The sequence below is a fragment of the Aethina tumida genome, chromosome 7 (genome assembly GCF_024364675.1).
Source record: "Aethina tumida isolate Nest 87 chromosome 7, icAetTumi1.1, whole genome shotgun sequence".
NCBI classification, from domain to species: domain Eukaryota; kingdom Metazoa; phylum Arthropoda; class Insecta; order Coleoptera; family Nitidulidae; genus Aethina; species Aethina tumida.
The window spans coordinates 14,738,686-14,763,407 of NC_065441.1; the positions used below are offsets into that span (position 1 = coordinate 14,738,686).

At 29.0% G+C, this 24,722-nt stretch overlaps 3 protein-coding genes across 3 annotated transcripts; 1 reads left to right on the forward strand and 2 right to left on the reverse strand.

Moving 5' to 3' along the window:
- Positions 1-145: 145 nt before the first annotated feature.
- LOC109605298 (leucine-rich repeat-containing protein 58) lies at positions 146-2,642 on the reverse strand. Its single transcript, XM_020021865.2, has 4 exons — positions 2,032-2,642; positions 705-921; positions 430-619; positions 146-373 (listed from the first exon to the last, which is right to left on the reverse strand). Exons 1-4 carry the CDS (start codon positions 2,517-2,519, stop codon positions 207-209), a joined length of 1,062 nt encoding a protein of 353 aa, XP_019877424.1. The 5' UTR covers positions 2,520-2,642; the 3' UTR covers positions 146-206.
- Positions 2,643-4,231: 1,589 nt separating this feature from the next.
- On the forward strand, positions 4,232-6,495 carry LOC109605296 (synembryn). The gene is made up of 6 exons (XM_049969786.1): positions 4,232-4,357; positions 4,410-4,780; positions 4,834-5,032; positions 5,080-5,421; positions 5,473-5,716; positions 5,766-6,495. Exons 1-6 carry the CDS (start codon positions 4,280-4,282, stop codon positions 6,170-6,172), a joined length of 1,641 nt encoding a protein of 546 aa, XP_049825743.1. The 5' UTR covers positions 4,232-4,279; the 3' UTR covers positions 6,173-6,495.
- Positions 6,496-6,716: 221 nt separating this feature from the next.
- Positions 6,717-8,336, reverse strand: LOC109605297 (NADH dehydrogenase [ubiquinone] 1 alpha subcomplex subunit 9, mitochondrial). The gene is made up of 5 exons (XM_020021864.2): positions 8,251-8,336; positions 7,917-8,116; positions 7,438-7,865; positions 7,221-7,382; positions 6,717-7,160 (listed from the first exon to the last, which is right to left on the reverse strand). The coding sequence occupies exons 1-5, from the start codon at positions 8,285-8,287 to the stop codon at positions 6,794-6,796; spliced, it is 1,194 nt and encodes a 397-aa protein (XP_019877423.2). The 5' UTR covers positions 8,288-8,336; the 3' UTR covers positions 6,717-6,793.
- Between the last annotated feature and the right edge of the window lie 16,386 nt (positions 8,337-24,722).

Below are 24,722 nucleotides of genomic sequence, written 5' to 3' on the forward strand. Positions count from 1 at the left end.
CGACACTACTGAATTATAGTTGATAAAGAAGTGCTTTAGTGTTTTTCAAGTTATATACAGAGTGCATATTTCAAATCGGATGCAATTCATAGAAACGTTATTAAAGGGTAAAAAGTGCACGCAGCAAGTAACTGTTATACAAAAGCATGTTATATATTTTTTATTTTATAAAAAGCATTCACATAAAATCACAGTCGGTTAATGAATTATCCCAGCAAAACTTTCTTCATCAAGTAAGACTTTGGAGGTCTGACAACTTCGTCTCTTCCCATAGCACATTTGGACGAACACAAGTACTGCAGTAAAGGTATTCTGTACTTCCCACAGAAATCGACGAATTTTATGTGCTCGACTCTATTATCAAAGAAAACACCTACAAAATAAATTTATTAATTATAAATTATAATTGAATGGTCGGTTTTCGTTTACCTTTGCAGTTAGGGTTAACGCATCTGTGACCTGACTGAAGGTATTCCAAAAGTGTATTAGGAACATCTCCGGGTTTGACATCCATGTTGTGTAATTTAACACATCTTGCTGACAGTTCCAAAAGAGAAGCTGGATTGTGGCTCATGTCAGTCACAAATCTTACTACCAGTGGATTTTCTCTTAAACTTAACTGAAATTTCAAAGTTTAATTTAACGCAATTATTATATATTTTTAGAAATTAAGTAATATATCTAAATCTTGAGACAGTACTTACTTCAGTTAAATTTCTAAGGGCAACGATTTCTGGAGGGAGTGTTTTGAGTTGGTTCTTATGCAGCATCAAAGATTTTAGGTTGTGAAGATTAGCGATATTCGCTGGCAAACTTTCGATTTTGTTGTCGCAAAGTACCAAAGCTTGTAATTGTTTCAATTGACCTAAAGTTGCTGGTACTTCTGTCAGATTATTCCCTCCGAAAGATAAAACCTGCAAACTGTATAGGATTTAGTACATTTTTATTTATTTAAAATTACTTAAATGGGTAATACAGATGTATCAACAGACAACAACTATTGTACAATTGTTATCAGTCAATCAACTTGAAATGGAACACCATTAAGAGTATAATTATATCTTTAACAAAGACATGAATCAAATAAGAAGTAAAATTAAATATTATTTATGTGAAACTACTATTTAACAAAACTGAAAATATTTGGTAGCAATAAACGTTGAATCATTAAATTTAGGTTACTGTGGAATTTGAATATTTAAACTAATTAGCATTTAAAAGCGTTTAAATATTCAATTCAAAATATTTAGTTACACGATAAGATATAGATAATTATTAATAGAAAGAAAAGACGCAAAAGAATTTTTTTATATTTTATCTTTGGGAATTGTTTATAAATAAACATACCCTTTTATAAAAATGCAATGTCAAGAACAGTTATATTTAGAAATAAGTATTAGGTGATAATAAATACAACTTTCAAGTGTATATTATAAAATTATGAATTCTGTTTTGTTAAAATTACTTAGGTTTAATGTCTTGAACACAAAATATCTTTCCAAATGTTTTTAAAAGAGTGTTTATAAACAAATGTACTTTTTAAATTGAAAACTGATTTTATATTTGAATTGGGTTCAAAGTAGATAAATAATGGAATCGTAGTAGTTGTATGAAAAATATCGCCATAATACAATTAAATCTTTATCACTAATTAGTCAGTAAACATATTTACAATTCTTTCTGTCTGAAAAATGCAATACATACAAATAGAACGAGTTTAACAATGATGTGCTAATTATTTGTCAAGGAATGCAATTTTCAAAAACATAAAGGAAGTAATGATGTATATATTAAGCAGTTATACTAATTGCCTTTACACTGGTTAAATATCCTCTTTTAATATTCTATATTTCAAGGTTTATTTGAATGTATTGGTTTATGTCAACATAAATTAAATCAACGTATTAAATTTCATCTGTGATCAAGGCTTATCTATTGTGTATCAACTTGTCTAGTCTAGACTCGTATTAACAAATCAAATAATATCGATCAAAATGTGATACAAATATTATAAAAATAAGTGAAACATACCTGCCAAGTTTGTAAATGTTTTTGGATATATTTTGCATGCCATTGCCTCCCAAGTACAAGTACTTCAAATTGGTAAAGTCGAGTACTTGCTCGGGAAAATACTGTATTTGATTTCCGTTCAAATTCAACTCCCTCAATGTGAGCGTGTTGGTGAACTTCTTCGGCAACGAGTCGCAATGAAGACTGTTGTTTTTGGCTATCAAAGTGGTCAGAGAACAATATTCGAATACGTTGGGCAAAGTGGTCAGTCCGTTGTTGCTTATATCTAATACTTTAATGTTGGTGAATCTGTTCAAGTTCTTGGGAAGGATGTTCAACCTGTTGTGGTGAAGGATGATGTTTTCGATTTCAAGGTGTGACTTTTTGGCGTCGCGCAGAACTACATCGAGATGTTCCTCGACGGTTGGCGGGTCCATCAACAAATACGCATAGTCGAGTACTTTGTTGCTGTTCTCCGAATCACTGCTGTCCGACGTATAGATTTCCATATCACTTAAAATCGTAGAGCGGATGAAAGTCAGACGGTGCGTTTACAGTCCGAAAGACCCGACATGACTGGCGGCCTGCACCATAGAACCGTTCGTTATCAATTGAATGACACGTTGACCTCACCACTTTTTAAGATAAACTGGTAATGTGTTCCAATGAATTGGACCTAATGACATTATAAAATGGCGAATTCATTGCGGACTTGATAGCCACACAAAAGAGTCTTGGGGTCGGTCCACATGTGTCAGATAATTTTGTAGTCTCCCGGTTTTTTCAGCAATTGTTATCTTTGCTGATTATTGATTTAACACTGAATATTTGCAGACGTAGTGTTTGGTTAAGTCGAAGGTTAATTTTTAAAATTTTTGTTTTATTCAACCTTTTTGATAATAGTGTTTAGTTAAAAATTTCATATGGCGAAACTCAAAAAAACTCATTAATGTTAAAATTTGATAATAATAATAATATCTCATACGAATTTTAATTAAATTTAATTTGTTTGTGAGAGGCATGTTTCTCAGAATATTAGATATATTATTTATTCCAGTTAATATTAATAAATCAATAAGATTTATAGGAATTACTAAATATTATAGTTTTAAATAAACTCTGTACTTTATCGTATTGTTGAATATCTATTTAATTTCTCATAAATGAAAATGAAATGATTCATAATAATAATTTCCTAATATTGTGTAATGCAAAATTTATTTGGGTAAAATAAATTTAAACACTTCTTTCGACTTATTATCACAGTTCAAGAACATTGTACCCCCTAGACGAATCTTAACTGTTTTTTAATAGATAATGTTAGTTTAAAAAGATTAAAAAGAAATTATTTATACAGTGGGCATGAGAGTGTTTGATAAAACCAATTAAATTTCTAAACACTGATACGGATACGAACGTAGGCTTGCGAATACACGCTCTACGTTTTATAAATATTTAATAAGATCATTATTCAACCAATTATTGCATTAAATTAAATGATTTTGCACAATTGAACACGTTGTTTAACAATGCTGTTACGCTTAAATCATTGTTTACTATTGATATTCGAATATCGTAAAATTTAGGTCAGAGGTTTTATTCAATGTAAAATTTGAAAAATCTAAAAATTAGAATATGATTGCCAATAATATTAACAAAGAAATGATAAGTTGAAGGGCATCTACATCAACAAATAAATTTTAAAATAGTGTTTCAATTATTAAAAACAATATTTATTATTAAAAGAACAGTTTAGTAACATATGAATATAATTTGTAAGAATGTTGGAAACATTAACTTGCTGTTTACTACATTAATAGATTAATAAATAAAGTTCATAACTTTAAAAAATTAATATTTATTTTATGTGTATATTATTAATTGTAATTACATACATTAGGAAAAGCGTTTGACCCGTCTGAATTTAGAGAGAGACATCATGCATGACAGGGGATATGAGTCTGTCTTATAGAGGGAGGCCTACTTAGGCAACCCATTTTACCTATATTATGTCACAACTTGTGACTCACAAGTAAAAAGATTGAAATATTTTAATATATATTTGTAAATCTAAATTACATAATCTAAATTACACTAGAATCTATCCATTATATCAAAAATATTTATTATAAATGTATTTAAATTAGCCGCTCTAAATTCAAGGTTTCTGTTGTTGACATTTATAGCAGAAATAACCTGATTTGTGTATACATCAAATAAACAAAAAGTTCCGGGCATTTATTAGTTTTACAATATAAACCAGCAAAATATGGATTCAATTGCAAATAAAATTATTACGTCTGGAAAAGACACCTCAGAACAGTTGCTTGATGAACTTCTGGAATTGGTAAGCTCCTTTTACTAAATTTTTTTATTTTGCTTACAATTTCTTATTGCAGATTTCCTCCGTATTTCAATTCCCGGAATTCGACCAAAATAATATAAGGGAAAACTTATGGGACGCCCTATATGATACATGCAGCAATTCAAACAACAATAACATACAGTTCAAGTGCTTTTCAGCAGTTCGTATCTTGAGCAGGGACAAAACCTCTCTAGCTAAATTGGCATCAGAAAAATGGTTGGATTTACTTAAAGATCATGCCAAATTCACTGAAAAATCCATTCAGCTCACAGATGATGAACTCCAAGTAACCATTGAAGCTGAAAAATGTTTGTGCAATATTGTTTTCAACAACAATAACTGTGCTGCAAAATGTTCTACTAATGGTACTTTGGACGCAATTATCGAGAGAATTTCGCGGTTCAAGTGAGTGCTTATTTTAAAATTAATACAGAAATATACTTAGAATTATTTAATAGGGATATTCAATATGAGGATATAAGATTTTTCGACATGAAATTATTGTTCATATTATCAGCAGTAAGGCCAGAAATTAGAAAGAAAATTAATAAAGAAATGAATGGAATGACTTATTTAATGCAAGCTCTTGATATTATTTTGGAGGAGTGCATTGCTAAAGCAAACTTGGACGGCAACACACCCAACATAATGCTTTCAGTAAGTTCAAATACTTTTATTAGCACAAGTTATTATACTTTTTTTAGGATACGCAAGTAAACATCACTTGTGAAATTTTAAAAGCTCTGTTCAACATAACTTTACATGTAAATGAGGAAGATGAGGATGAAATTAAAATATTCACTAAGTTAGTGATAACACTGAGACAATATCTTTTGATGCCCACAAGTAGCAGTGAAAAGAAGTGGGCTTTACAGAATGACATAATCAACTTATTAACAAATGTACCAAGGAAATCATATGAAGGCTTATTGCTACCTGTAACATCAAAAGATAATTTACCCAATAATCTTGTGTATGAGGACACAAACTGTACTGCTATTTATGAATTACTGCTGTTGTTAAAAGCAAAGCTAAACAAGGAACCTGTAAGTTCAACATATAACAACATTATTTCTTGCATAAAGCAATATTTTCAGTCAGTTTCCAGTCAACACTTAATTTTATCCCCTCTTATAACAGTTCTGTTAAAAATGGCTGGTTCAAGTAGGACTTTAAGGAAGTATTTAAAGGGACAAATTCTTCCTCCACTGAAAGATGTAAGAACCAGACCTGAACAAGGGGATGAATTGAGGAATCACCTGTGCAGGTTATTGACCACACCAATTACTGAAGTCAGAGACTGTGTCTCAGAGTTCATTTTCGTCCTCTGCAAGAAAAATGGTAAGTGCCACAATTTCTGTATTTACCCAAATTACAAGGTTAATTTCAGTTAACAGAATGGTAAAATACACCGGATATGGAAATGCGGCGGGTCTTTTCGCAAAACGTGGACTTCTTGGTGGTAGCAAAGACAAGGGGGAGGATGAGTTCAGTTCCGAAGACGCCGATAGTGAAACTGAAGAGTATGCGGAGTTAAAACACGGAATTAATCCTGTGGTTGGTTGCTACGAAGAGCCACGTCCCAATCCCATGGAAAACATGTCCGACGAACAGAAAGAATATGAGGCCATTCGTCTGGTCAATTTGATTGATAGTTTAACGAAGTGTGGAGCGATTCAGCCTTGCAGAGTCGGGGAGGATGGTAAACCGCAGCCTATCGAGCACGTGCTTCAGTTGCAAGAAGGAATAAAAGCGCAGAGTAAATATAATCACGACGACGATGACGATTCCGATTAGAACCGGAATCCTTTCAATGGTCATGGCAGAAAAGAAATTACATTAAGGGTGATTAATTTAGCGCTTCCAGTAAGTTTTTTTCTTTAATAGATCAAAATTGGTTGGAAATGCTAATTTAATAGGAGTATCATTAAATTAATAATAACTCTTTAACATCACTTCCTTTCAAAATCTGAATTATAAGTGTTTAATGTAAGCATTATAAATGTCTGAGAAACTTTAACTGATGTATTAAAATTAGGTATCACTTTCACCGTATACTGTATACTTTTAATGTGTTTCATCATATATTATACAAACCAATAAAAAATAATTTTAATTAATATTGTGATAAATTGTCTTCTACTATTAGTTAATGCATTTACACTGGTTAGTATTCTACTCTAGTCATATTGATTCCCAATATATTTTAATTAAAAGTTTATAACTTTCTATTTATATATGGATATTTAATAAATGTTAAAATTAACAACTAAAATCTTTAGTTTTATTTTGATCTGAATTAACATAAGAGATGTGTATCAAATAAATAAAATTAAAAAAATCTGTAGTTTTCTTTTATTACTTATATACATCTGATACAATGGATTCTTGACAAGTTAATATACAAATTTAAATAATCTAAACGACAGCTTTTGGTGGTTCTGGAGGAGCAAATGGTTCATCAGCATCCACTCCATGGTACAGACCATAAGTCCATGGTTTCAGTTCCCAAGGCATTTGATTTTCTACAGTCGTCAGATTGATTCCCAAATCCTCGAGGGTTGGAATATCGGATACGACCTCGTCAGTGAGGTGTTCTCTTTCGATTTTCTCCCAGTGTAGATTACCAATGGGGAAGTTAGGCGAGAGTTTTTCGGTCAGTGTGACGCGCATTTTGAACAGAGGATCCCAACGCATGTCGTAGCGTTTGTAGCCGTAATCCGTGTCTCTCCTCATCACACGGAAGAAGTAATCTACGAGTTCCGACAAATAGTATCTTTTTGGACTGAAAAATAGTTGTGGTTATTATTAGTACAAAATAGTATTAGTACTGGCAGTGATTTACCCAACAGCTTGGTAGATTTGTCCAGCAGTATCAGGTTCTTTGATAGCTGCAATAATAGCTGCAGCAACATCACTGACATGGACAGGTTGTTTTATTGTCCTTTCACCTTTGTCCAACAATGGCAAATACTGTCCCACTCTCCTCCAAATGTGTGTGTAATATCTGGAAAACCATTTTATATAACTCTCTCCTATAATATATAATTACACAAATCTACCTCACAAATCTATCCTCTTGACCATAAATATCAGAAGGCCTAAGAATAGTAGCACAGGGAAATTCCTCCAAAACAGCTTGTTCTCCCTGGTACTTGCTTGATAAAAATTTGGAGCCTCCCTTGAGAATGTAAGAGGTGGGATGTTCAGCACAGTTCAAAGCACTCACATGAATGAATCTTTCAACTCCAGCTTCCTTAGCCAATCTGGCCAATCTGCGGGCCCCATCAACATGGACATCCTTGAACTTGAAGTTCTTGGTCTCCCAATCTCTGCCCACCAAATTGATAACAACATTGGAATACTTGATTGCCTTTCTTATTGAGGTTTCATCTCTTAGATCGAAAGGATGGAAAAATACTTGACCTAGGTCACCCACCAATTTCAATCTCATTACTTCATAACCATCACCTCTGTATGGGATAATGACCTACAAAGCGTAAATTGTATATGTTTATAATTTTATATAGTAATACGTTACTTGTGAGCCAATTTTCCCAAGTTTATTGCAAACATATCGGCCAAGGAAACCACTGGCTCCAAACACAGTTGCAACAACACCATTGAAACTGCTCCTGCCGCCGGTACCTCGTTTTAAGCTGGCCAAGTTTAGGGCTTTGTTGTCGCTGCTGTAGTTATTCAACCGCACACAAGCAATGCCGAATATTCCAGTTTGCTGCTCTGAAATTATAAGATTTATAGGTTAGGTTATGTAATAAACGTCCAATTGGAGATTTTATTGTACAGATTGAAATTTATACGAGGTGGAAATATAAAACGCGTTGTATCACATAGTTTAATAGATAACATCTTACTTAACAGCTGCGAACCAGTGGTGAATACTACAGACATTTTTGTCAAATTACTTTGACATAACTTTCGGTTCGACAGCAGTTTCAAAACAAACGGTTGGTCTGTTACTAGATGGCGTTTACCAGTGTGGCCATTCGCAAACCGACTTTCTGCGAACTGGTTATTTTCGTTGCACGTTCGACACTTTTGGACTCGGCACGGTTCGGTTTCTGAATCGGAACGCCACTGCCGTGGACGGAAATCCCAACATAGTTGATATATAACTTGTAATTTGAAAATATTTATTCTAATTATAAAAAATATAAAAAATCAGTTTCGTTTAATAAAAATAAAAAAGTTGATCAAATTGTTATTTTATATTAATTGTTATTACATATTAATAGATGTAAAAAAAACTAAAAGAAAAATAAAAAAGTTTTAAAATATATAATATAGTAAAATACCCAAAATTAAAATATAGAAATAAAATAGAAAATAAATTTATTTTATTCCTGCTTGTTTCTGCATTTCGTGCGTCATCAGATAGGACATAATTCAAAATTGTCTATCTGCAGTAGAAGTACAATTTTGAAAATCCTATGACAAGCCTTACAATTTAAAAATACAATTTTGGGTTAGTAATTTGTAGATGAGCTTGTCGCTGCATTTACGGCGAAAACTATTCAATTCAAAAATACTAATCCTCGCTAGTAAATGCAGCCTTACACTAAGTTACAGCTTACTAAAATCTAAATACTCTATTATCTGTAAATAAATTAAAATTATTAATTATTATGAATTTCTGCAAATAAAAAAAAAATAATTAAAAAATGAACAAAAAGGAAATTTGTTGGCCAATAATTTGACGAAAAAGAAGGGAATAATAATATATAACATGGTCAACAAAAAGGGGGAATTTATAGGCCAGAGATTTTGTTCAATAAATGTGAAGAAAAATAAAAAACAAACGAAATTTTCTTTGGTCTATTTAAGCTGAAAGAGAGAGCCTTATTAGCATTTTTAAGGGCATATAAATGAATATAATACTCCTGAAAATCACACTAAACAAACATTTAACACAAGTGTATCATTAATTTATTTGAGCTGAAAAGAGTGTCTGATTAGATTGGACAAAGAAAATAAAAATAAACCCTTCCTGAAATTCATTCACATTTTTAAAAAATATATTTATATATAAATCAAAAGATTATGAAGCAAGAAAATTTGTAATTAAAATCAATGTTAAAAAACTTACTTTGCGTTGCCAGTTGCCAGGTTAACTAGTCTCGTTCTGGACCTACCTAAAATTAATCAAAAACCTTCAATTAATAATAATTAATGATAAATAAAATTATGAATTATTACTTTTAACGCCCTTTACCTGTTACCTTTTCGTCTTTCCAATAGGGGTCATTATGGTCCAGATGTGAGTAGGTTTTGACGATCAACGAAGAAAAGAACAAAAAATCTTCTCTCAATGTTTTAACTAGAGAAAGAACTATTTAAAAACCCACATATGATAATGTAAATATGATACCATGAATTTATTCTCAACTGGTGTATATTCACTCTACTTAATCCAAGTAAAGTTGAATTATTGTCATGAATTTATCATTTAAAGCATGCATTAATTCTTACAAACTAAACCATGCAAAGTTTTATACATGCATTTATTCTCAACTGGTGTATATTCACTCTACTTAATCCAAGTAAAGTTGAATTATTGTCATGAATTTATCATTTAAAGCATGCATTAATTCTTACAAACTAAACCATGCAAAGTTTTATACATGCATTTATTGTCAACTGGTGTATATTCACTCTACTTAATCCAAGTAAAGTTGAATTATTGTCATGAATTTATCATTTAAAGCATGCATTAATTCTTACAAACTAAACCATGCAAACTTTTATCCATGCATTTATTCTCAACTGGTGTATATTCACTCTACCTAATCCAAGTAAAGTTGAATTATTGTCATGAATTTATCATTTAAAACATGCATTAATTCTTACAAACTAAACCATGCAAAGTTTTATACATGCATTTCTTCTCAACTGATGTATATTCACTCTACTTAATCCAAGTAAAGTTGAATTATTGTCATGAATTTATCATTTAAAGCATGCATTAATTCTTACAAACTAAACCATGCAAAGCTTTATCCATGCATTTATTCTCAACTCATTTATATTCACTCTACTTAATCCAAGTAAAGTTGAATTATTGTCATGAATTTATCATTTAAAGCATGCATTAATTCTTACAAACTAAACCATGCAAACTTTTATCCATGCTTTTATTCTCAACTGGTGTATATTCACTCTACTTAATCCAAGTAAAGTTGAATTATTGTCATGAATTTACCATTTAAAGCATGCATTAATTCTTACAAACTAAACCATGCAAAGCTTTATACATGCATTTATTCTCAACTGGTGTATATTCACTCTACTTAATCCAAGTAAAGTTGAATTATTGTCATGAATTTATCATTTAAAGCATGCATTAATTCTTATAAAATAAACCATGCAAAGCTTTATCCATGCATTTATTCTCAACTCATTTATATTCACTCTACTTAATCCAAGTAAAGTTGAATTATTGTCATGAATTTATCATTTAAAGCATGCATTAATTCTTACAAACTAAATCATGCAAACTTTTATCCATGCTTTTATTCTCAACTGGTTTATATTCACTCTACTTAATCCAAGTAAAGTTGAATTATTGTCATGAATTTACCATTTAAAGCATGCATTAATTCTTACAAACTAAACCATGCAAACTTTTATACATGCATTTATTCTCAACTGGTGTATATTCACTCTACTTAATCCAAGTAAAGTTGAATTATTGTCACGAATTTATCATTTAAAACATGCATTAATTCTTACAAACTAAACCATGCAAAGTTTTATACATGCATTTATTCTCAACTGATGTATATTCACTCTACTTAATCCAAGTAAAGTTGAATTATTGTCATGAATTTATCATTTAAAGCATGCATTAATTCTTACAAACTAAACCATGCAAAGCTTTATCCATGCATTTATTCTCAACTCATTTATATTCACTCTACTTAATCCAAGTAAAGTTGAATTATTGTCATGAATTTATCATTTAAAGCATGCATTAATTCTTACAAACTAAACCATGCAAACTTTTATCCATGCTTTTATTCTCAACTGGTGTATATTCACTCTACTTAATCCAAGTAAAGTTGAATTACTGTCATGAATTTATCATTTAAAGCATGCATTAATTCTTACAAACTAAACCATGCAAAGCTTTATCCATGCATTTATTCTCAACTCATTTATATTCACTCTACTTAATCCAAGTAAAGTTGAATTATTGTCATGAATTTATCATTTAAAGCATGCATTAATTCTTACAAACTAAACCATGCAAACTTTTATCCATGCTTTTATTCTCAACTGGTGTATATTCACTCTACTTAATCCAAGTAAAGTTGAATTATTGTCATGAATTTATCATTTAAAGAATGCATTAATTCTTACAAACTAAACCATGCAAACTTTTATCCATGCTTTTATTCTCAACTGGTGTATATTCACTCTACTTAATCCAAGTAAAGTTGAATTACTGTCATGAATTTATCATTTAAAGCATGCATTAATTCTTACAAACTAAACCATGCAAAGTTTTATACATGCATTTCTTCTCAACTGATGTATATTCACTCTACTTAATCCAAGTAAAGTTGAATTATTGTCATGAATTTATCATTTAAAGCATGCATTAATTCTTACAAACTAAACCATGCAAAGCTTTATCCATGCATTTATTCTCAACTCATTTATATTCACTCTACTTAATCCAAGTAAAGTTGAATTATTGTCATGAATTTATCATTTAAAGAATGCATTAATTCTTACAAACTAAACCATGCAAACTTTTATCCATGCTTTTATTCTCAACTGGTGTATATTCACTCTACTTAATCCAAGTAAAGTTGAATTACTGTCATGAATTTATCATTTAAAGCATGCATTAATTCTTACAAACTAAACCATGCAAAGTTTTATACATGCATTTCTTCTCAACTGATGTATATTCACTCTACTTAATCCAAGTAAAGTTGAATTATTGTCATGAATTTATCATTTAAAGCATGCATTAATTCTTACAAACTAAACCATGCAAAGCTTTATCCATGCATTTATTCTCAACTCATTTATATTCACTCTACTTAATCCAAGTAAAGTTGAATTATTGTCATGAATTTATCATTTAAAGCATGCATTAATTCTTACAAACTAAACCATGCAAACTTTTATCCATGCTTTTATTCTCAACTGGTTTATATTCACTCTACTTAATCCAAGTAAAGTTGAATTATTGTCATGAATTTACCATTTAAAGCATGCATTAATTCTTACAAACTAAACCATGCAAAGCTTTATACATGCATTTATTCTCAACTGGTGTATATTCACTCTACTTAATCCAAGTAAAGTTGAATTATTGTCATGAATTTATCATTTAAAGCATGCATTAATTCTTATAAAATAAACCATGCAAAGCTTTATCCATGCATTTATTCTCAACTCATTTATATTCACTCTACTTAATCCAAGTAAAGTTGAATTATTGTCATGAATTTATCATTTAAAGCATGCATTAATTCTTACAAACTAAATCATGCAAACTTTTATCCATGCTTTTATTCTCAACTGGTTTATATTCACTCTACTTAATCCAAGTAAAGTTGAATTATTGTCATGAATTTACCATTTAAAGCATGCATTAATTCTTACAAACTAAACCATGCAAACTTTTATACATGCATTTATTCTCAACTGGTGTATATTCACTCTACTTAATCCAAGTAAAGTTGAATTATTGTCACGAATTTATCATTTAAAACATGCATTAATTCTTACAAACTAAACCATGCAAAGTTTTATACATGCATTTATTCTCAACTGATGTATATTCACTCTACTTAATCCAAGTAAAGTTGAATTATTGTCATGAATTTATCATTTAAAGCATGCATTAATTCTTACAAACTAAACCATGCAAAGCTTTATCCATGCATTTATTCTCAACTCATTTATATTCACTCTACTTAATCCAAGTAAAGTTGAATTATTGTCATGAATTTATCATTTAAAGCATGCATTAATTCTTACAAACTAAACCATGCAAACTTTTATCCATGCTTTTATTCTCAACTGGTGTATATTCACTCTACTTAATCCAAGTAAAGTTGAATTATTGTCATGAATTTACCATTTAAAGCATGCATTAATTCTTACAAACTAAACCATGCAAAGCTTTATACATGCATTTATTCTCAACTGGTGTATATTCACTCTACTTAATCCAAGTAAAGTTGAATTATTGTCATGAATTTATCATTTAAAGCATGCATTAATTCTTATAAAATAAACCATGCAAAGCTTTATCCATGCATTTATTCTCAACTCATTTATATTCACTCTACTTAATCCAAGTAAAGTTGAATTATTGTCATGAATTTATCATTTAAAGCATGCATTAATTCTTACAAACTAAATCATGCAAACTTTTATCCATGCTTTTATTCTCAACTGGTTTATATTCACTCTACTTAATCCAAGTAAAGTTGAATTATTGTCATGAATTTACCATTTAAAGCATGCATTAATTCTTACAAACTAAACCATGCAAAGCTTTATACATGCATTTATTCTCAACTGGTGTATATTCACTCTACTTAATCCAAGTAAAGTTGAATTATTGTCATGAATTTATCATTTAAAACATGCATTAATTCTTACAAACTAAACCATGCAAAGTTTTATACATGCATTTATTCTCAACTGGTGTATATTCACTCTACTTAATCCAAGTAAAGTTGAATTATTGTCATGAATTTATCATTTAAAGCATGCATTAATTCTTACAAACTAAACCATGCAAAGTTTCATACATGCATTTATTCTCAACTGGTGTATATTCACTCTACTTAATCCAAGTAAAGTTGAATTATTGTCATGAATTTATCATTTAAAACATGCATTAATTCTTACAAACTAAACCATGCAAAGTTTCATACATGCATTTATTCTCAACTGGTGTATATTCACTCTACTTAATCCAAGTAAAGTTGAATTATTGTCATGAATTTATCATTTAAAGCATGCATTAATTCTTACAAACTAAACCATGCAAACTTTTATCCATGCATTTATTCTCAACTGGTGTATATTCACTCTACTTAATCCAAGTAAAGTTGAATTATTGTCACGAATTTATCATTTAAAACATGCATTAATTCTTACAAACTAAACCATGCAAAGTTTTATACATGCATTTATTCTCAACTGATGTATATTCACTCTACTTAATCCAAGTAAAGTTGAATTATTGTCATGAATTTATCATTTAAAGCATGCATTAATTCTTACAAACTAAACCATGCAAAGCTTTATCCATGCATTTATTCTCAACTGATTTATATTCACTCTACTTAATCCAAGTAAAGTTGAATTATTGTCATGAATTTATCATTTAAAGCATGCATTAATTCTTACAAACTAAACCATGCAAACTTTTATCCATGCTTTTATTCTCAACTGGTGTATATTCACTCTACTTAATCCAAGTAAAGTTGAATTACTGTCATGAATTTATCATTTAAAGCATGCATTAATTCTTACAAACTAAACCATGCAAAGTTTTATACATGCATTTCTTCTCAACTGATGTATATTCACTCTACTTAATCCAAGTAAAGTTGAATTATTGTCATGAATTTATCATTTAAAGCATGCATTAATTCTTACAAACTAAACCATGCAAAGCTTTATCCATGCATTTATTCTCAACTCATTTATATTCACTCTACTTAATCCAAGTAAAGTTGAATTATTGTCATGAATTTATCATTTAAAACATGCATTAATTCTTACAAACTAAACCATGCAAAGTTTCATACATGCATTTATTCTCAACTGGTGTATATTCACTCTACTTAATCCAAGTAAAGTTGAATTATTGTCATGAATTTATCATTTAAAGCATGCATTAATTCTTACAAACTAAACCATGCAAACTTTTATCCATGCATTTATTCTCAACTGGTGTTTATTCACTCTACTTAATCCAAGTAAAGTTGAATTATTGTCACGAATTTATCATTTAAAACATGCATTAATTCTTACAAACTAAATCATGCAAAGTTTTATACATGCATTTATTCTCAACTGATGTATATTCACTCTACTTAATCCAAGTAAAGTTGAATTATTGTCATGAATTTATCATTTAAAGCATGCATTAATTCTTACAAACTAAACCATGCAAAGCTTTATCCATGCATTTATTCTCAACTGATTTATATTCACTCTACTTAATCCAAGTAAAGTTGAATTATTGTCATGAATTTATCATTTAAAGCATGCATTAATTCTTACAAACTAAACCATGCAAACTTTTATCCATGCATTTATTCTCAACTGGTGTATATTCACTCGACTTAATCCAAGTAAAGTTGAATTATTGTCATGAATTTATCATTTAAAGCATGCATTAATTCTTACAAACTAAACCATGCAAAGTTTTATACATGCATTTATTCTCAACTGGTGTATATTCACTCTACTTAATCCAAGTAAAGTTGAATTATTGTCATGAATTTATCATTTAAAGCATGCATTAATTCTTAAAAACTAAACCATGCAAACTTTTATCCATGCATTTATTCTCAACTGGTGTATATTCACTCTACTTAATCCAAGTAAAGTTGAATTATTGTCATGAATTTATCATTTAAAGCATGCACTAATTCTTACAAACTAAACCATGCAAAGTTTTATACATGCATTCATTCTCAACTGGTGTATATTCACTCTACTTAATCCAAGTAAAGTTGAATTATTGCCATGAATTTATCATTTAAAGCATGCATTAATTCTTACAAACTAAACCATGCAAAGTTTCATACATGCATTTATTCTCAACTGATGTATATTCACTATACTTAATCCAAGTATAGTTGAATTATTGTCATGAATTTATCATTTAAAGCATGCATTAATTCTTACAAACTAAACCATGCAAAGTTTTATACATGCATTTATTCTCAACTGGTGTATATTCACTCTACTTAATCCAAGTAAAGTTGAATTATTGTCATGAATTTATCATTTAAAGCATGCATTAATTCTTAAAAACTAAACCATGCAAACTTTTATCCATGCATTTATTCTCAACTGGTGTATATTCACTCTACTTAATCCAAGTAAAGTTGAATTATTGTCATGAATTTATCATTTAAAGCATGCATTAATTCTTACAAACTAAACCATGCAAAGTTTTATACATGCATTTATTCTCAACTGGTGTATATTCACTCTACTTAATCCAAGTAAAGTTGAATTATTGTCATGAATTTATCATTTATAGCATGCATTAATTCTTACAAACTAAACCATGCAAAGTTTCATACATGCATTTATTCTCAACTGATGTATATTCACTATACTTAATCCAAGTAAAGTTGAATTATTGTCATGAATTTATCATTTAAAGCATGAATTAATTCTTACAAACTAAACCATGCAAAGTTTTATACATGCATTTATTCTCAACTGGTGTATATTCACTCTACTTAATCCAAGTAAAGTCGAATTATTGTCATGAATTTATCATTTAAAGCATGCATTAATTCTTACAAACTAAACCATGCAAAGTTTTATACATGCATTTATTCTCAACTGATGTATATTCACTCTACTTAATCCAAGTAAAGTTGAATTATTGTCATGAATTTATCATTTAAAGCATGCATTAATTCTTACAAACTAAACCATGCAAAGCTTTATCCATGCATTTATTCTCAACTGATGTATATTCACTATACTTAATCCAAGTATAGTTGAATTATTGTCATGAATTTATCATTTAAAGCATGCATTAATTCTTAAAAACTAAACCATGCAAACTTTTATCCATGCATTTATTCTCAACTGGTGTATATTCACTCTACTTAATCCAAGTAAAGTTGAATTATTGTCATGAATTTATCATTTAAAGCATGCACTAATTCTTACAAACTAAACCATGCAAAGTTTTATACATGCATTCATTCTCAACTGGTGTATATTCACTCTACTTAATCCAAGTAAAGTTGAATTATTGCCATGAATTTATCATTTAAAGCATGCATTAATTCTTACAAACTAAACCATGCAAAGTTTCATACATGCATTTATTCTCAACTGATGTATATTCACTATACTTAATCCAAGTATAGTTGAATTATTGTCATGAATTTATCATTTAAAGCATGCATTAATTCTTACAAACTAAACCATGCAAAGTTTTATACATGCATTTATTCTCAACTGGTGTATATTCACTCTACTTAATCCAAGTAAAGTTGAATTATTGTCATGAATTTATCATTTAAAGCATGCATTAATTCTTAAAAACTAAACCATGCAAACTTTTATCCATGCATTTATTCTCAACTGGTGTATATTCACTCTACTTAATCCAAGTAAAGTTGAATTATTGTCATGAATTTATCATTTAAAGCATGCATTAATTCTTACAAACTAAACCATGCAAAGTTTTATACATGCATTTATTCTCAACTGGTGTATATTCACTCTACTTAATCCAAGTAAAGTTGAATTATTGTCATGAATTTATCATTTATAGCATGCATTAATTCTTACAAACTAAACCATGCAAAGTTTCATACATGCATTTATTCTCAACTGATGTATATTCACTATACTTAATCCAAGTAAAGTTGAATTATTGTCATGAATTTATCATTTAAAGCATGCATTAATTCTTACAAACTAAACCATGCAAAGTTTTATACATGCATTTATTCTCAACTGGTGTATATTCACTCTACTTAATCCAAGTAAAGTCGAATTATTGTCATGAATTTATCATTTAAAGCATGCATTAATTCTTACAAACTAAACCATGCAAAGTTTTATACATGCATTTATTCTCAACTGGTGTATATTCACTCTACTTAATCCAAGTAAAGTTGAATTATTGTCATGAATTTATCATTTAAAGCATGCATTAATTCTTACAAACTAAACCATGCAAAGTTTTATACATGCATTTCTTCTCAACTGATGTATATTCACTCTACTTAATCCAAGTAAAGTTGAATTATTGTCATGAATTTATCATTTAAAGCATGCATTAATTCTTACAAACTAAACCATGCAAAGCTTTATCCATGCATTTATTCTCAACTGATGTATATTCACTATACTTAATCCAAGTATAGTTGAATTATTGTCATGAATTTATCATTTAAAGCATACATTAATTCTTACAAACTAATCCATGTTTTATCCATGCATTTATTTTCAACTGGTGTATATTCACTCTACTTAATCCAAGTAAAGTTGAATTATTGTCATGAATTTATGGTGGCGTAGACCACCACCCCAGCCCACCCAACCGATCGATACGAAGGTCGATAACAGACTGACTGGTCTGACTCATGCGGCGCCTTTATATATGGCGGCTAATGGCGGTGACTCATCCCGTGCATCTGATTGGTTGACGTCGAGTGTTTGTTAAGTCATGCGTATCGAGAACGTTTTCAACCGAATTGAAAATTTTCCTATGCAATATTTGAATTTTAGACAAATATCACCTATTGTTTTATAATAAATAATTGTTTATATGGTATGATAATCATTATAATTAATATAACATATTGTTAAATATTAAGGAATATTTTCTAGCGCATGCGTCGTGAGATACTGGTTTCGAACTTCTTGAACAGTTTACAGTGCAGTGTTGCACATTGTAAATATTTTCTGTTCTTTGTGACTATATGATTGTTAAAATAGTGTATTAATTTTTTTCTAATTTGATAATTACTGCTCTTTAATTAAAATATTTTGCATTACAGGTTATTTATTTATTTATATGGAGAAATAAATATAAAAAATGCAGTATGTTCTTATAAGAATTTTAAATTGTATAAGAGAGCAACATCCACTGAAATAGATTTTGTTTTAAATGTTTTGTTTTTTATTATAAAATATATAAATATATTTTTATGTTAAAGTTAAATTAATCTATTATTTTTATATACTTATTCGACATTTATTTTTTATAAAAATTATTCCTCTTTATAAATTTACCCAATTAATTAATATTTTCTAAATTTATTTAATAATGAAAATTTAATTAGATATTAAACTATCAAAGAAATATTCAAATATTGTATAGGAAAATTTTCAATTCGGTTGAGAAAGTTTTCGATACGCATGATTTAACATAACCTCGACGTCGACCAATCAGACGCAAGGGATGAGTCGCCGCCATTAGACTCCGCGTGAGTCAGACCTGTCAGTCTATCATCGACCGTTGTATCGATCGGTTGGGTGGGATGCGGTGATGGTCCGCGCCACCATACCTCCAAGTTAATTCGGTGGTGCAGTGCCGTTTAGTGTGGTGACTCGTGTGTTCAATTAGCGTTGTGATTAGTGCCCTGTTGGATATATTGGATACGATCATGGATTGCAAGGTAGGTGTCTTTTTGTTAAAAGTCAATTGCTTACGGAGTTATTCAATCATTTTATTTGAATGGCACATTAATGTTGTTCTTTTTAATTTCAATTATATTTTGAAATTATTTTATACCATTTCTTACCTAGAAATATAAATTTAGTTAATTCTATTGAAACTTAAATACAATAATCAATATAAATTTTCTTCATATTTAATTAAAATTATTGGGAAATAAACGCTTAACAATTAAGAAAATAATTCAAACTGACCAACAGCATAATTAAGAATAAGATATAGAGTAACTAGTTATTGGTTTGTTTTTATAATTACAGAAGTCGCTAGTAATATAAATAAATAATCAATTCTCAATGTTTTAACTATTGAAAAAAACAATTGAATGGTTAATAACAATTTCATAAGAATAAATGCATGCTTTAAATGATAAAATCATGAGAATAAATCAACTCTACTTGAGAGTATCAATCAATTAAATATAATTGCATGGATAGCTTATAAGAATAAATGCATGCATTAAATAACAGAATTTCAGAATAAATCAACTCTACTTGGATTAAGTAGAGTACTGATCAGTTAAAAATAAATGCATGGATAAAACTTTGCATGGAGAAGAATAGCGTCGATTAGTTAATCAGAATAAATGCATGGTATCCGTATTTACATCATATTTGGGTTTTTAAATAGTTCTTTCTCTGGGCAAAACATTGAGAGAAGATTTTTTGTTCTTTTCTTCGTTGATCGTCAAAACCTGCTCACATCTGGAGTATGATGACCCAACCAACTATTAGAAAGACTATAAGGCATCAGGGAAAGGGCATTAAAGGTAAATAATTCATAGTTTTAATTAACAATGAAACTATATTAATATTTATGCCTTTTAAATAATACTAACAAGGTTCTTTCTTTCAGCTTAAATAAATAAAAGAAAATTTAGTTTGTTTTATTTTCTTCACATTTATTGAACAAAATTTCTGTCCTACAAATTCCCCCTTTTTGTTTGTCATATTATTGACCAACAAATTCCCTTCTTCTTCGTCAAATTACTGGCCAATACATTTTCTTTTTGTTCATTTTGTACTTAGATTTTAGTAAATTGTAACTTAGTGTAGGGCTGCATTTACTCAGCGAATTGAATTGAATAGTTTTCACCGTAAATGCAGCGACAAGCTGACCTACAAATTACTAATCCAAAATTGTATTTTTAAATTGTAAGGCTTGTCATAGGATTTTCAAAATTGTTCTGCACTGCAGATATACAATTTTGAATTATGTCCTATCTGATGACGCACGAAATGCAGAAACAAGCGAGAATAGAATATATTTATTTTCCATTTCCTTTCATTTATTATAAAGACGAATATAGTTACAAGTTTGCTTACCTTACTCCTCAATTTATCAAACGCCTCGATCAAATTGAACAAATATAAGAAATACACACTTGAATATATGATAAAAATATTATATAATATAGTAGAAATAAAAAAATACTCTTTAGAGTGATAGTAATAATATTGGGGTGCCTCAAAATTAAATTTATCCTTTAATTAACCTAAAAAGGTATTTAAAGAAAACATTTTCAAATTTCTTACTTTAAAATGACACAAATTAATCAAAAGAAATATATTTATATAGTAATTTCAAATTATATATAAACAACAACATTGGGGATTCGTACCGAGTTTCTTATTCTCAAGTTTATGTAATGTTATAAGAACACTTGTTTACTTTGTGACTGTGGATCCACGGCAGTTGTGTTCCGATTCAAAAACCGAACTGTGCCGAGTCCAAAGGTGTCGAACGTGTCTAACGAAAATAACCACTTCACAGAAAGTCAGTTTGCTGAATGGCCACACTGGTTCGCTAGCAGCTGATTGAGAACTTTTAGCACACTATAATAAAATAAAATAGTTCACATTAGTTCTGGTAGATGTCAGTTTTTTTAATTTATTTATTTAAATTATTTGTTAATAAATAATTTATTTTAAAACTTCTAACAATATGATTATCCCTTGTTTTATTTTTTAAAAGTAATATTTTAATATATTTACTGCAATGATATACATATTAAAAATTATAATTAATTTTAAATTAGTAAAATAATCAAAGTATAATTATAAAATTAAGCCAGTTACAATATTGAAATCAAATATGTTATCATGGCTGTCGGAAAACTAGGTTGTGCGTACAATTTTGTTTCTAAAATTTTATGATAAAATCCTAAATTATTTTGATAAAACTTTACACAAATCATTATCATCAGTTTGTACGTATACAAACTATTCTGTATTAAAATAGGCCAAACTAAGTTAAATCAAATATTGTTTTTAAAACATAATTGCTTTCACTAAAAGAAGAAGTTATTAGAGTAAATTACAACGAAATTATTATGTAACTGAAACCATTTATTCACTTTAAACTCTCAGCTCAATTCATTGTTAAAATGGCAAAACGCGAAACAGTTTCGGACACCAACTTTACAATTTGAATGTAATTAACAACTAGCTGTTGAATATTCAGTAATCCGCTTTTTCCATTTCACGCTATACAATTTCATTTAATTCTGGAACTGTTTAACGAACATAATTTTATATTCTGAAATTTGATTTCGGTCAGATTGGTTTCATCAAGTTTTACGGACACTAATTTGCTTCTGGATATTTATTTCATTTGTTTCTGAAATTATATAACTGTCAGTTTAAATATTTACAGAATTTTTGTTTCGATGTAGTTGGTTTCAACAAATTTGCTCAAATTATACAATTAATAATAAAGATTCAGTTGTTTAATGTATTTTCCTGATATTGAGAATCTTTAAAGTTTTTGTGTCTGTCTAAATAATGAAAATATAAATAGCATATTAAAAAAATAAATAAATAAATTACTTTTATTTTGTATGTAAATTAAATTATGATTATTATTATTATTATTATTAAGCTTTACAAATATTTTAAGTAAAAGTTTATTTATTGTAAAAATATATCTTTTGATCTAATTTTTTTAAATTTTGTCTATAAAATTTTATTAAATTAAATACATATTTTTCATAATGTCAAAATTTAACATTTTAAAAATAATTAATAATTTTTATATATTATATTGCCCAATAGCATATTTATCAAAATTTCAAATGAAACATAAATTGAATTGTATAATATTAAATAATATAATATAGATTTGAAAATATTTTAAAAATTTCTGAAATATATAATTGAGACATCTTTTTTAATAAATTAAATATTGAAAGTAAATTCAAAATGTTAAAATAACGGAAGATGAAAAACTATTGTAATTTTTTTTTTAAATTATTAAGTTCGTGTTATATTAGGGATTTATTTAATATCTAGTTTAACACATTCCTATATCGATCTTAATGAATATATTACTGAAATACTTAAGCTAATTGTAAGATTATTGGAATGTCAACGTATTGAAAATCCCAATTATGTTGAGAGTATCTCAAGACATCGTAGGTAATTTAATCGAAAATATGTCACATCCACATTCCATCATACTTTGGACCAAACTAACAATACAATAAATTTAAGGGTTCACCTTTATTATATATAATTGAAGAAAGGACAAATATGTAGTTAATAAATTTGTCTATTACAAGTGGAGTAATATATAATTTATAATAATAGAATATTACCAAAAAATATGTTAAGTTTTCGTAAAATTAGTTTTGCATTATGTACATAAAAAGATTTGTAAGAAATATTTCAGCCTGGGGAAAAATAGAGGCTCAGAAAAGTTTTCTCATACATATCTCCCAGTTCGCACATCTCCCAAATTCGTAACATAATCAGTGAAAAATTATACAGCGTATTTAATATTCATCAAAACGTACACGAGATGAACAGGAATATCTTGCACCTTTTCCCATGGTTGAAAACACGCGTTGTTTTACAACAAACAGGCCTGTCTGGAATATTTGATATGCAAATTAAATTTTAAATCACTTAACAAGCCGTCCCTTTTATCATGAACGCCTTGTTTATACCAAACACGGCATGAGTTTTTGGTCTACATTAATTTGAGAGTGCACCATATTACTGACTGAAGTGGGTTGACAATTTTCCTCTTAATGTGATTTTCGGTATATTATTGGGAACACACGTATGTGACATGTCAATATAACATTATAACCCAGTATGGGAGCTCTTAGAAGTTTTAATTGTAAAGGAATACATACAGGTTTTTGAATAAATGAAGCGTGCACCACATTACCTTTGTTCATATAGGTACGTTAATTTGTAAAGACATTATTAACTGGGGCTCTTTGGAAATTTTCCTTTAATGTGATTTGGGATAAACTATTATGAACACAATTTTATATAGTATGGAAGCACTTTAGATTTTTAAATGTTGAGTTTATTGACTATTCATGTCTATAGCATATTTAATTAAAATGTAAATTAAAATATATTATAAAAATATATTATTAAAAGCGACTGTAGATAATTTTTTGAACTCCTTTAGAAACATTAAAGTGGCATTAATCTTGAAAATAATAAAAAAATGTATTACATTACATACAAAATAAATGTATTACATTGCATTAAATTGCCATCATACTAAGTTGGACCAGAAGAGAAAAATTTACTTCAAAGAAAAAACATTTTAATAAAGTTTGTTAAACTAACATTTTAAAATTATCAAGCCCAGACAATCTCAATTGATTACAAAGTTCAGAAAGCATCCAAATATGATTAGGAGCATTGATATAACTGGGGTAAGGTAAAAGCCAAGTTTACACTTCGGTTCCAGTAATTCTATCTAAATGTACTAGACCTGTGCAATCAATAACCTGTTAACTTGGTCTAGTTCACATTAATTATGCCAACACTTCTTCGAAACAGTTTCGAAACTCCGAAGGAATCCCATTGAGGTTGGACCGAAAACGCAGGCGTCCGCTGATCTATAAAAGCGAAGTTGCGTCGCGACGCCAGCTAT